At 42.6% G+C, this 14,735-nt stretch overlaps 1 protein-coding gene across 5 annotated transcripts in view; it reads right to left on the reverse strand.

Moving 5' to 3' along the window:
* Window positions 1–14,735, reverse strand: part of FGGY (FGGY carbohydrate kinase domain containing) — a 340,924-nt gene that overhangs the window by 137,575 nt on the left and 188,614 nt on the right. For all 5 annotated transcript variants that reach the window (XR_003858912.1, XM_029617869.1, XM_029617871.1 and 2 more), the window contains exon 7: window positions 9,010–9,138. Coding sequence is in view for 4 of the 5 variants with exons in the window: in XM_029617869.1 (XP_029473729.1) it covers window positions 9,010–9,138 (129 nt within the window). In the remaining variant the exon portion in view is untranslated. The remainder of the gene's footprint in view (window positions 1–9,009; window positions 9,139–14,735) is intronic.

Here is a 14,735-nt window from a genome sequence, read left to right on the forward strand (position 1 = left end):
CCCCTTTAAGATCCCAAGTAGCAGCTGTGAGTCACTGACGCCAGAGCTGAATCATTTTATACAGTCAGACTAAAATCACCGGGACCATAAAAAAAAAAAAAAAAGGAATATTTAGGTCTGACAGCTCAGTTAAATCTAACAAAGAAAAACTTGAGTATACTCAAACATCTTCCTCATTTCATTTCCTGTCTTTCTGAAGCAAAAAAAAAAATACCAGTACTTTATTAGAACACTTGAAAAAATCTCTCTCATAGTAGTTTGCTTAGCTTGCCTCCTTAATTTTACCTTTCCTTCCCGAGCATTTCTGGGATTCAGCATTTATCACAGTAGCACCCAATGTGCTTGGGAAAGATTATTTTGAAAGAATAAAATGAACATGTACCAGTTGATTACATTTCAGGATTTATTTTCAAACATTTTGCATATTTTAATCAGTTTTATATTGGAAATGGGTTTTTTTGGGGGGGGGGGTCCATAAAAATATGCAAATTTAGTGGTATGCCATTACATATTACTATAGCAAGTTGGTTCTAGGTCACACTTCTATTGTACTCCTAGCTACAGTGTGAGCTTATAGTGAATGTCTATTTATCATTACAACCCCCCCCCCCCCCCAAATAACCCTGTTATATTGGAAAGTTAACTAGGTCAGTAAAGGTTAGCTTCCTCAACACTGATGGAAATAAGAAAGAATGTGCACATGCTTTTCTATGACTTAAGTCTTGCATTGCATTAAAACAATTTGGAATAAAGGGCTTTATTTTTGTAAATTTAATTTATAACAGGAACTCGCAACAGATGTTAAAATGACCAGAGCTATTCAGGTATGCCAGCAACAATCTCCAGTGATCAAGGCATTATTAATTGCAGTTAACTTAATCTGGAGGAGATGACTGCCAGACACTTAAACTAAAACGTAGTGGAGATATTGTGATGCAAAACTCTGACCATCATCCAGGTAATCAGGCAAGGTTAAAATGATTAAAACGATCAAAAGCTGGATAAATGCATAAGGGGAAACAGAACACTTCAACAATTCCTTATACAGTCCAACAATACTGTGATTTCTTTTGGCATTAAGCTAAGACACGGCATTCACCGACAGTAAATCCCCAATCTAGAAGGGGATTATAGTTGCTACAAACTAAGATGTATTGTATTTCGTAAGCAGAGGTGAGGTATCCTATGATTTAAACAATACGCAGAAAACATTAACTTTCGGAACAGTCAAGTCTGATTTAGCAAGTCTTTCCTCTTATTTTGGACCTGAGAGGTTGGTGGGGAAAGAGGGGGGTAATATTGATAAGTGAAGGCACAGACATTCCTACCAAATGAATGTCTTCATTCTATGTTAATGATTATATTTAGACAAAATATTCATTGTAATATAAGACTCATATGGCAGGAGTATATATGGAAGAGGGTAAATACCAATCTATTTACAGAGGAGAAGGTTTGCATGGAACTGGCAAAGCAGTGAGGGGGAATATGGTATCTATCCTCAGATATTAAAAGAGTTTATACAGATTCAGACAGCTCCACTGGCAGTCCTGTTCAACAATTGTGCCTGTGTGTAAACTGTCATAATTCTCCCTGGGTTAAGGCACTATACATTGCATAAATGCTGAAATAATAATGTGGAAGGCAATTTTCAAAGCCACTTATCTGGGTAAAATGGCCTGTCGGAAAATTGCTCTCCTCTATTCAACCAAAAATATGCTTGGGCCAGATTATTTAAAATGTATTAATTGGTTTCCTGACTCAGCAAAGAGAGCAGAGTCATGCATTTAAGGTGCAGAAATCCAAGAGAGCAAGTGTGAATACCACTAACCTAGATCCAGGCGCTGTATATCCTGTAAATGCCCGTACCTGCAAAAGTGGGAGCCACCTGCAAGAGCACCTCTTGCAGCCGCGGAAGGAAGGAAACGGAAAAGGTGTGCCGGGCTAGAGCTACGCCCACTTCAGAATGAAGGAGACTCTTCCACAGCTTTACCCCGGCTTCTGTGCAGAACAATGACCAAAGCCTTACTGATGTCTCCATAGGCAATGTCTACCAGCATTCTCCCTGAGCCACCAGCTTTGTCAGCCTCATTAAAGAACTCAATCGCATTTGTCTGAGAGAATCTTCCCTTTGAGAACCCATGTTGTCAGCACTTGATTTGTTTCATGGAGCTGCACTGTCCTTTCCTTGCTGAGGGTTTCCAGACTTTTGCCATTAGACCACAAAGTGAGCACATGGCTGTATTACAGCTTCTTGATACAGTTTTGGTTTTGTTAAATATAATAATGAGCTTTTACCAGGGATAGCGATTTCTTGAAGACAAAGGCCCACTCATGTAGAAGGTATTTCAAATCAAGCAATGGAACAGCTTAAACAATTACCCTCTCCTAAACAGTTTTTTCTTTAAAAAAAAAAAAAAAAAAAAATAATAATAATATGGGATCTAAGTGAGCACTAAGCAACTAGCAACTTTGGCTCAAATGCAGTTTGAATTCGCTAGCTAGCCTGTCCACTTTAAGGAACACCCCCCCCCCCCCCCACACACACACACACGACTTACTCTGAGAAGCTACTAGAACCAGAACAACGAGTATAAATTACATCAAATTCAAATATCTAAAGTTGCTTTAAAAAAAATAAATCAAAAATACCTAGGCAAGACTAAAGCCTATTTCCTGTTTGGGATCTAATGGGAAAGTTAAGTCATGGATGATTTTGCTTTGACAAAGAACATAAGGAAAATTTGATCTGATTAAAAAATGCTGTGATATGAGCATCCCTGTCAATATAAGACATTATTGGGTTTTTGTTTGTTTTTTTAGTACTTAATGTCATTTGGTTCGTGGGGTGTGTGAGATTGTTGGATTGGATTTTTTTTTACTATGGTTTTATTTCAAGTAATTGTGGCTGAGATTGTGAACAGCCTTACAGTATTACATTATCATTCAAATACATTATATACAATGAAAAGAACTGATGTGATAGGATTTCCTGATAACTACAGTACTTACATTTTTAAATTCAGATAATATGTAGAGAAACTAAACTAAAAAAAACTTGACATTCAGTTCATCTAAATTATTATTATTTTTTATCTCAGAGGGGTAAACAGTAGGGAAAAACCCCTCAAACAGCTGTTGTAAAACAAGATATCTGAGAGACAGTCAGAAAAAATAATTTGGAAAATGCAGAAGCAGCCACCATAAATGCTCCATTAATGCCCTTCATGTCGTCCCTGGATATTAAAAAAAACAAACCAAAAACCACCATGTGTCCAGTCTAAAGGGGAACATAATGGAGAGGTTACTTCATGTCCCTGTAACGGATGTGAGCTCTTGGGCTGTGACATGGTCGATGCAGCCTAGTGGGTGAACACATTAGGCCCACGCCAACAGCTGGTGGACACGCTCTCATGAGGACTAGGACTAGGGCTTTACCTATACCAGCCCCGTTAACCGCAGGTTCAGCCCTTGGATTTCCAGGGGTCAGCAGAGCTTAGGTGAGGGTCCTGTAATAAGTGGTCAGGTGAAGTCAAGTAACAGGCTGAGGGTCAGGGAGGGCAGCAAGCAAGCGGTGTTGAGGTTCAGGCCAAGGTTGGGGCAGTTGGAGGTCAATCAGTGTTGATGACTAAGCTGAAGTTAAGGCAAGTGGTAATCCAGAGTAGTCAGGGTCCGAAACCAGGGTCAGTGTTAGAATTTCGCTTGCTATGCAGCCCATCCTATCTTGCTGCCTCCTGCAGTAATGCCTCCCCACCAGCAGAGGCCTTCAATAAGCCTCACCACTAGCCTTGCCAAGTTCCTCCTCACTGCTCTTGCCTCACCCAGGCTCCTGCCCTATGTAAACCTGCCTTGCTATTCCCTTCTCATGGTGTCACCCTTGGCTCTGTAGGAGAGGACATAGATACTAAACCACAGGTGCAGTTTGTTTTTTTTGTTTTTTTTTTTAAAGGATAGCATCAGACTCTACAGGCTGCAAAACGAGTAAGGCCCGCCATGTTTTAAATGTGGTACTTGCTAACTTCATGGAGTGCCCCCTAGTTCTTGCATTATCTGAAAGAAAGGTGGAAGGAAGGCAAAACGATTACCGTCATGGTTAAAAGGTGAGGTGAAAGAGGCTATTTTAGCCAAAAAACATCCTTCAAAAATTGGAAGAAGGATCCATCTGAAGAAAATAGGGTAAAACATAAGCATTGTCAAGTTAAGTGTAAAACATTGATAAGACAGGCAAAGAGAGAATTTGAACTGAAGTTGGCCATAGAGGCAAAACTCATAATAAAAACGTTTTAAAATATATCCAAAGCAAGAAACCTGTGAGGGAGTCGGTTGGACCATTACCGTAGATGACCGAGGGGTTAAAGGGGCTCTTAGGGAAGATAAGGCCATTGCAGAAAGACTAAATGAATTCTTTGCTTCTGTGTTTACTAATGAGGATGTTGGGGAGATACCAGGTCCGGAGATGGTTTTCAGGGGTGATGAGTCAGACGAACTGAACGAAATCACTGTGAACCTGGAAGATGTAGTAGGCCAGATTGATAAACTAAAGAGTAGCAAATCACCTGGACTGGATGGTATGCATCCTAGGGTACTGAAGGAATTCAGAAATGAAATTTCTGATCTATTAGTTAAAATTTGCAACCTATCATTAAAATCATCCATTGTACCTGAGGACTGGAAGGTGGCCAATGTAACCCCAATATTTAAAATAGGCTCCAGGGGCGATCTGGGTAACTATAGACCAGTGAGCCTGACTTCAGTGCTGGGAAAAATAGTGGAAACTATTCTCAAGATCAAAATCGTAGAGCATATAGAAAGACATGATTTAATGGAACACAGTCTACATGGATTTACCCAAGGGAAGTCTTGCCTAACAAATCTGCTTCATTTTTTTGAAGGGGTTAATAAACATGTGGATAAAGGTGAACCGGTAGATGTAGTGTATTTGGATTTTCAGAAGGCGTTTGACAAAGTCCCTCATGAGAGGCTTCTAAGAAAACTAAAAAAATCATGGGATAGGAAGCGATGTCCTTTCGTAGATTACAAACTGGTTAAAAGACAGGAAACAGAGAGTAGGATTAAATGGTCAATTTTCTCAGTGGAAAAGGGTAAACAGTGGAGTGCCTCAGGGATCTGTACTTGGACCAGTGCTTTTCAATATATATATATAAATGATCTGGAAAGGAATATGACGAGTGAGGTTATCAAATTTGCGAATGATACAAAATTATTCAGAGTAGTTAAAACACAAACAGACTGTGATACATTACAGGAGGACCTTGCAAGACTGGAAGATTGGGCATCCAAATAACAGATGAAATTTTATGTGGACACGTACAAGGTGTTGCATATAGGGAAAAATAACGCTTGCTGTAGTTACAAGATGTTAGGTTCCATATTAGGAGCTACCACCCAGGAAAAAGATAATACTTTAAAATCACCGGCTCAGTGTGCTGAGCCGGTATTAGGAAGGGAATGGTTAATAGAACGGAAAATGTCATAATGCCTCTATATCGCTCCATGGTGAGACCGCACCTTGAATACTGTGTACAATTCTGGTCGCCGCATCTCAAAAAAGATATAGTTGCGATGGAGAAGGTACAGAGAAGGGCAACCAAAATGATAAAGGGGATGGAACAGCTCCCCTATAAGGAAAGGCTGAAGAGGTTAGGGCTGTTCAGTTTGGAGAAGAGACGGCTGAGGGGGGATATGAAGAGGTCTTTAAGATCATGAGAGGTCTTGAACGAGTAGATGTGACTCAGTTATTTACACTTTCGAATAATAGAAGGACTAGGGGCATTCCATGAAGTTAGCAAGTAGCACATTTAAGACTAATCGGATAAAATTCTTTTTCACTCAACACACAATAAAGCTCTGGAATTTGTTGCCAGAGGATGGGGTTAGTGCAGTTAGTGTAGCTGGGTTCAAAAAAAGGTTTGGATAAGTTCTTGGAGGAGAAGTCCATTAACGGCTATTAATCAAGTCTACTTAGGGAATAGCCACTGCTATTAATTGCATCAGTAGCATGGGATCTTCTTAGTGTTTGGGTAATTGCCAGGTTCTTGTGGCCTGGTTTGGCCTCTGTTGGAAACAGGATGCTAGGCTTGATGGACCCTTGTTGGTCTGACCCACCATGGCAATTTCTTATGTTCTTAATAGATTCACATTTATCCATTCAACTCCTTTCATGATTTTGTTACATTGGACATAGTACAGTCTTCAAGTACAACAGATGATTTTAATGATAGGTTACAATTTACTTGTAATAGGTGTGAAATTTTATTTTTTTAATTATTTCAGACCCCTGGAGGAGTGTATACCATCTGGTCCAAGGGATTTGACAATCTTCAATTTGTCAATCTGGTTTACTACATCTTCCAGGTTCACCATGATTTGGTTCAGCTCATTTGAATCCTCTCTTGAAAACAGTCTCTGGAACAGATATATCCTCATCAGTAGACACCAAAGCAAAGAATTAATTTAGTCTTTGTGCGATGGCCTTATTTTCTCAAGTGTCCCTTTAACCCTTCAATCATCTAACAGTTCAAACGACTCCCTTGCAGGCTTCCTGCTTCAGATATATTTTTAAAAGTTTTCATTATGAGTTTTTGCTTGGATGGCCTTTTTGGACCAATTCCAGGTGTCAGCACTTTTCTTAATAAGGGCAGTGAGAGGGGCCACCAGTGAGGAAGCTCAAAAACCTTTGCAGGGTTTTGAGTCCTACCAGCTGAGGCCAATCCTAAATGGCCTTCACCTTTTCAAGGTCCATGCGTAGGTTGTGATGGGTAATGATATAGCCTAGGAATGGGAGCTCCTCTTGCTTGAAGGTACATGAGCTTGGCGTATAAGTGATTCTCACGGAGCCTCTGTAGCACTTCTTTTACATGGTTACAGTGCTGTATCAAGGAGCATGAGAAAATGAGAATGTCATCTGGATACACAGGACATAAAAATACAGGTCTCTGAAGATTTTGTTAACCATGAGTTGGAAGATAGTGGGGGCATTGCAAAGGTCAAATGGCATTACCAGGTATTCATAATGTCAGTCACGAGGGCTGAATACTGTCTTCCATTCATCCTCTTCACGTATCTGAATGAGATTATAGGCTCCTTTAAGGTCCAGCTTAGTGAATATTTAGGCCCCACAGATTGTCGAACAGTTCCGATATTAGGGGCAACAGATATCTATTTTTCTGAGTTATGACATTGAGGCTCCTGTTTTCAATGCAGGGTCTGAGGGACCCTGCATTGGGGTCAGCCCCACTGGGGAGGAAGAAAGCTGAATTAACCCTTCCTTTGGGTTTTCTTGGATGTACGTTGACATGGCTGTTTTCGGAAGAGACAGTGGGTAGACCCTGCTCTTAGGGGGCATTTTGCCTTGAAGCAGGTCAATAGGACAGTCATAAGACCTGGGGTGTGGCAACATCTCTGCATGCTTCTTATTGAAGACATCTGCAAATGTCACTTATTGAAAAGGAAGACCTGGAAGAACTTGGACTGGCATCCAGGCTACTGGTACTGCCAGGGAGATCTCAGTAAGGTATTGTTGTCAACAGATCGGTCCCCAGCAGGCAATCTGCAATGCCTGCTAATCTATGGAGGGATTATGCAGTTTCAACCAGATCTTGGGATCCCCATCATACCTGGACGATGGCAGTAAATGTGGGATGGGGCTCAGATGCCAGATCAGTTGTGCTGGAGGCAGAGCAGATGAGGGTGTGGGTACAGGGACCTGCAAAGTGTCTATTTAGGCAGCAAGACCTTGGAGCAGGCTGGTCATCTGGTTGAACTGGTCTTGCTGATGCTGGACCTGGAGGGCCAATCTGGAAATAGCCTGAGCGAAGACAAGTCCTCCGAGCTCATGCCCTCAGCAGTCTGTCACGGATGTGAGCCCATGGGCTGTGACATGGTTGACATAGCCTAGTAGGCAAACCTGTTAGGTCCACACCAACAGCTGGTGGACAAGCTCTCACGAGGACTGAGTCTAGAGTTTCACTTATACCAGCCCCGTTCCCCGCAGGTTGAGTTCTTAGGTTCTAGGAGCCGGGAGAGCTTAGGCACTGGTCCTGTAATGAGCGGTCAGGTGACGGCGAGTAACAGAGTGAAGTCAAGGCAGGTAGCGAGAAAGCAATGTCAAGGCCCAGGATGAGGCCAGGTCAGGCAGAGGTCAGTGTCGAGGTCCGAGCTGAAGTCAGGACAGGTGGCAATCCAGGAGAGTAGTCAGGGTCTGAAGCCATGATCAATAACAGAAGTTAAGCAAAGATGGATAGACAAGACACGGACAGGGGACCAGGATGAGGTGGGAACAGACAAGGCAATGCAACAACAGGAGCCAAGGCAGGCAGAGAAACAAGGCAAGACACTGGGACAGAGAAGCACTACACAGTGCAAGAGCAAGAGGACCTTTTGCTGAGCCGCCAGTGAACGGGACAGCTAGGTTTAACAGCCAGCTTCCCGTGACAACATCCAGGTGCTCTGAGGAGGGGTCAATATCAAAGATGAGAGAGCACCTATAGGTGCACATGGGAATGGCAGAGTCTGTGCTGCAAAGATGACAGCTTGGCATTGTGGTGGGCCAGAGACATCTTGGGGGTTTATAGAACCGGTCGCAGGGCCATCCCGCAGCCGGCCAAATGTTACATTTCCCCAAGATATGCAAGGTCTTGGAGATGTTGGGTTTTTGTTTTAAACATAGGATATGATTATTATTGTCAAAGTCAAACGACTTTCTGCCAGAAATATTTTTATGTCCCTAATCTAGGTGAATCGAGGCCTATGTGAATGGTCCTCAGTATTTAACTGTTGGCAAGCTCTTTCCTGACAGGTACATTTATTTATGTAATGATGGTTATACATTGTGTACCCTATAGTTAGGTCATTTTAGCATGAACCACCTGCTGTTCAGGCATGTTTGTAGAACTAGAGCGCCAGGGGAACCCAGGTTATTTTTGTTCCATAAAAACATACCTCACTCATATTTTCATATCCCAGAAGAGTGAACATTTAATAGAATACCTAGCCCTCCGGCATGAGCATCAATGAGCGAAGCCGCTACTGCAATCCCCTCAGGAAGTCCAAGGTCTTTGGCAGCGTCTGCTGTTAGACCATTTCCAACAGAAGCTCCGGGAAGGAGGACCTGGTTTCCTGTGCAGACACAAGAAAAACCAAACACCTGTCAATCTGATCAACAAGAATGTAGACATGTGTTCATTGCAAAAGGTTTGACCTTTTTGATTTTCCTCTTAATATGGTGTCTATAACAAAGCATGCATCAAAATAATAATAGCTACTACTGCCCCTAAAATTTAAGCAGGAAAATGGCATTTACAATATGAACTCAGCACATCTACTAAACATAGAAAAAGTTAATTTTCAAAGTCATTTACCTGGGTAAATAAAAATTTAGCTTGACTGCAAATTGCCTTCCTTTGCCTGGCTACATTTATGCACTGGATTTCACAGTTGTACATATTTTTATGCTTGGTTCAAAAAAGGAGAGATGTACATTAGCTGGAAATGAAAATGTTTTTTTTTACAAATGTTTCTATTCTGTTTTTAAAATGAGAACGAAAGAAAAACAAATGAAATTGTTTTTTGTTCATTTTGCTTTAAAAAAAAAAAAAAAAAAAAAAGGCCATCACCACCACCAAAAAAAAAATAACCCTTACCTAACTCCTTGGCCCTCCCCAGCAGCCCTTCCCCGGACCCTCTTAACCTCTTGTTCAAAATTTCTTCACAGGACAGAAACAATCCCAGGTTGCCTCTGCACCACAGATGCTGTTATTGCAAATGACAGAGGCCAGCACCATTGGTAAATTTTTGCCTTAAAAAAAAAATGCTACCAGCTTGTTCCTGGGCCTGGCCAGTGCCATTTTGCATGGCAAAAATTTTAGAATGGCTCCAGCCTCGGTCTGCCGGCGCCATTTGCAATAGTGGCAACTGTGGGGCAGGAGCAACTGGGCACGGCTCCTTCCCCATGCATTCGTTTTCATCAAGGAGGTCTTAGATGACAAGAGGAGTGCTGGGGAAGACTGGGATTTTTTTTTTTTGGCTGAGAATCTGACTTTTTTTTTTTTTTTTAATTTTGTTTAAATTTTGTTTGTTTATTAATTTTAAAGAAAAGTAAAGAAACAAAATGAAAATAAAACCAAAGTGAAATTTAAAAAATGTCTGTGCATGCTCTTATAAAAAGGCATTTTCCCAGGGCATGTTTAGATCAGGGGGGTAAAACTGTACAAGTACATTAAATTTTCAAATGTATGCGTGCTATTTTGCCCCTGCTTGGCCACCTGCATACACAGGAGATGCAAAGCAAGCAGCTGGCTGAGCTAATTATTGAAGAGAATCATCATCTGTAGTTTTCCTTTGAAAATTGACTGCAGCGTGCACAGGCTAAAAGTGCCCATGTATGTTGCGCACAGTGCAAGTCACTCAAAATTACAACAGATATCTGCCAATGCTTATGTACCATTAGGTAATGTGAGGAATCTGAATGGGCAGAAAAAAAAAAGCAAAAATTAGTTTGGTATTCAGGTAGATTAATCAGAGGGAAAAGGTAAAGTGAACCCACTTTTCTTTGTACTAGACTGGACATTTTCTGGGTTAGTTCTGATGCTCTCTTAGATGAAAGAGATGAAATAATAAGAGAAAGCAGGGCTAGATAAGAATCTGGTATGAGTGATAGTGAAATGAAACAAACATATAAAGATCACATGTAACATTTAGGATTTTGCCTCTTCGGGTTATTTTTGCGTCTCGGGTGCTTCTTATTCTTGGTTTCCCTAAACGCACAATTTTCCTAAACATCAGTTTCCCAATTTTTATTTATTTATTTATCGTTTATATGTTTAGGAGTGAGCTGGTACTGCTTTGAAAATATTATTATAAAACTATTATACAACTAAGAAAATGGAATGGATAGCTTTGTCATACAGGCCAGACCCACTAAAGGGCTTTTCCAATAAAATAAGGCCACAAATACAAAATTCTGATTTTCATTTCACTAGCACTGAAAAATTAACAAGCACAAAGCAAATCACTTTACCAGATTCAAATTTATTTTAAAAGGAAGTAAAGAATACAACAACATAATCATTTCCCCAAAATGCACACCCTGTGCAAGAGGTGGATCAGGGGTGGGAAAGGGATAACCTGCGGTCTGTAGACAAATATGCAAATAAAGATCAGAGCTTGGTAAACCATGCACATTCTTCATGGCTGATTCTATCTACAGCAAGGAGGTAGGAACTTACAAAAACAAGGATTTTTCCCAGGGTGGAGCTTTCAGCGGGATTACTCTTCCTTGTAGGAACTGGAAGTCTTAAGCTTTGGATTCTATTATTGTTTCAGAGGCTGTATTTTTTGTTTTTCTGTTTGGCTATCTGGCTGGCCTAGGGTTTCCTTGTTTTAATTAGAATGAAGGTATTTTAGGAAACCCTGTGTCTGCCATGTGTTTTGTTTTTAAGTTTTGATTATGTTTGAGGTGTTGTGCATTTTTTTTTTTTTTTTTTACTCTTTGTAAACCTCATTTGTGCAACAAAGGAGAAACTGGAGGGGCAAGGAGGAGGAAAGCTGCACTGGGGCCCTGGCAGTGAAGTGGCCCTGCCTTCAGAGCCAGCTCACATGCAGGGCCCCCCAGCAGGCAGGAAGAGCAGAAATCAGCCTCCCGCCCCAATCTCTTCCTCTGACTCCCACTAGCAGTGGGAGGTGGTGAGGAAATCCTGCTCAGCTGCAGCCCTGCCTCCTGCAAAGCCGACTGAGTTTGGGGAACAAAACGAGCCAATCAGCTGTGAGCAGATGAAGTTTGAGCCTTGTGTTCGGAAGGTCATCTTCCTAATCCCAGCACCGCTCCCGCAGGAGGCAAGAGCAAGGGGAAAGCACTGCGTGAGAGTACTGTGATGAGGAGAGCTGGGGTGGGAATACATAGGGCATAAACATATATGGCAAAGAAAGGTGAGAGTAGTGGAGGGGAGGAGACAGAAGAGCACTGGGTAGAGCCAGAGCACACAGGAGTGAAGGCAGGAGGGCTTCTGGGGTGGTAACAGTGGTGAAAGCACTGGTGGGGGAAGACAGAGGTGAAAGCAATGGGTGGGAGGTGAAGGGGTGAGTAAGCTGAGGGGAAGAGGTGAGAATACAGGGCAGGGATGTATGGGGAACGCAGTGAGCACAGAGCAGGGGGTATAGGGGTGTAGGATGAAAGCACTGGCAGGGGAAGAAAAGGGTGATAACATTGAACAGGGGGATTGTGTGGAGTGAGAGCTCTAAGTAGGTTAGTAATGAGGAGTGAGAACACTGGGTGGGGGAAGGGAAGGGAAGGGAGTGCATGGTAACACTGGGAAGTGCAAGGTGTGGAGGAAGGGAGAGTGGGCTGGGGAGCCCAAAATGAAGCAAGCTAACTGCAGCTTTTTACTTGTGAAGTTGTATGGTTAAGTTAAATTTCCACTGGGTGAGAGAGGAAAGAATTGCACCTTTAGTGATAGAGCAGTTCGTTCTTAACCTGTGTTAGTAGGGGACAGGAATGATTTCAGAGCAGACTGGGTCTTCGTTTCAGAGATCCTTCTTTTCCCACAAAACTTAGATGACACCAAAAATGCAAAACAATTTGCAAACAGGGCTTTGCATGCAAAATGTATGAACACCGTGAAATTTTCCAGGTTTTCACGTAAAGGCCCCATTTGCAACATTTCTTTTCACAAGTTTCCCCATTTTACAGTATAAATTTTCATGTAATTCAATACACATAGAATTTTATTTAAATGAAAAGTTAATGAGGTGCTGCAGTACAAAATCAGGCCAAGCGGCTAATTAGGATTTCTTTGTTGTTGACTTCCCTTTGGCTAAGCTTCTCGGGACAGTTTACTACGGAGCTCATTTACATCCGTAGCAGACGTTCATGGGAAGGGGCCACTAACCCTGAGGAAACCCTGCAGGTTACCACATCAGCCTCTCTGCCTCACAAGCCACACACAAATGTTGACTTTTTTTTTATAGCCAATTTGGCAGCCATTTGCACTAAATCATTGGCCTCCTTCACAAACAAAGAGCAGCAATCTTTTGTACATTAGGGGAACTTGTGGGAAGTAACAAGAAAAAAAAAACCAATCACCCAGCATTTTATAGCAGCATGTGCAGAACACAAACTAAACCAAAGCAAGCCAAAATAATGAAATCCTCTCTGCTCTTTCCCTTACTCCTTTTTCTGGTAGACCACATCTCTGTTGCTAGAAGGGAAAATAAACTGGGACTTTTTTTTTTTATAGTTGTGTCTACAATGTTATAGTTATATTACTCTCTTCCATATTTTATCCAGGATTCTTTGCAGATTGCCTGTAGTGTGTCTTGACTAGATTACAAACTGCATGGAGTAGGGACACTCTGGTATGTGGTTTTTCTATAGTGCTGTGCACATCTAGCAGTGCTACAGAACTAAGTAATGAGTAGTAGGCTGCGATGTTTTACTAAACCAACTAAAAAAATAAAGATAAGTGGGGCAATATTCAGCCGTTGAGCAGCTTGGCTAGCACCACTGAATATACCCCGGCTATCTTAAAGTTAGCAGGATATATTTATCCAGCTAACTTTAGGACAGATCAGCGGCACGACCAGAGTTAGCTGCATAAGTTAATCGGCTAACTTCGGTTAACTTGTGCAACTAACTCTGTTCCTCCCAAAACGCCTTCTGCCCGCCCCCCAGCTAAATTCTAGCTGGATAAGTCTTTAAATATGCCGGTTTAGCATGCAGACGGATAACTGACTTATCCGTCTAAATTACCTTTCAGTACTGAGCTCACAAATACCATTATGCATGAGCTGTCACGATCCTATCCATCTCTTCTTTTAGATGTGACTGGAACTGTGTGTGGTCACTTCTGAATCATTATCAGGTCAATACAGTAAAGTGTGGCCGCGGTTACCCCACTCCTAACCAGCTTTCTACTCACTTTCCGGCCGCGTTAGCCCTTCCTGCGATACACAATCCCCTTTAACTGATTCTTACCATCTCTTTAAATCACCGGGTAACCCCTTCCGCCCGCGGCATGTATATGAGATGTAAACGATCGAATTAGCTATTCCCTCCCATACAGTAACGCGCGCCCCGACTATCACTTTTTTACCCTGCCGTTTTGCCGCGCGTTTAACCTGCTAACTTACCGCCTACCCTTACCCCTGCGTTAGAGGCAGGGGTAAGGGTAGGCGGCAAACTTTCCCCCAGCCCCCGCTCACCTGCCCTGGCCACGTCCATGGGTGCTGGTCTCCGGGGCAGCCCCAGTCCTCTCCCCCCTCCTCCCGAAGCAACGAAAGCGGAAAAAATCTGAAAAAGCGAAAAAAAAAAAAAAAAGTAGCAACGAAGTGGACGGTTCTCCTACGCTCGGGATTGCCAGTCCTCTCTCTCCTCCTCCCGAAGCAAGGCACGTAAAACAACCTTGCTTCAGGAGGAGGGGAGAGAGGACTGGCAGTGTAAAGCAACAACTTTTTTCGCAGCCCTCCTCCGGAGACAGACATCGGCGGAGATGGACCGCGGCTCCCCTGCCTCCCGGAGGCGAGGATGGATGCCTGCACGGCGAAAGCGGCCCCTGTGCGTGCAATTGGGCCGCTCAAGGCGTGACGTCACGATGTTTGGCGTCATGACATGTGACGTCATGCCTTGAGCGGCCCAATAGAACGCACAGGGGCCGCTTTCGCCCGTGCAGGCAACCATCTTCGCCTCCGGGAGGCAGGGGAGCCGCGGTCCGTCTCCGCCG

Source organism: Rhinatrema bivittatum, chromosome 10, assembly GCF_901001135.1.
Source record: "Rhinatrema bivittatum chromosome 10, aRhiBiv1.1, whole genome shotgun sequence".
Lineage (NCBI taxonomy): Eukaryota > Metazoa > Chordata > Amphibia > Gymnophiona > Rhinatrematidae > Rhinatrema > Rhinatrema bivittatum.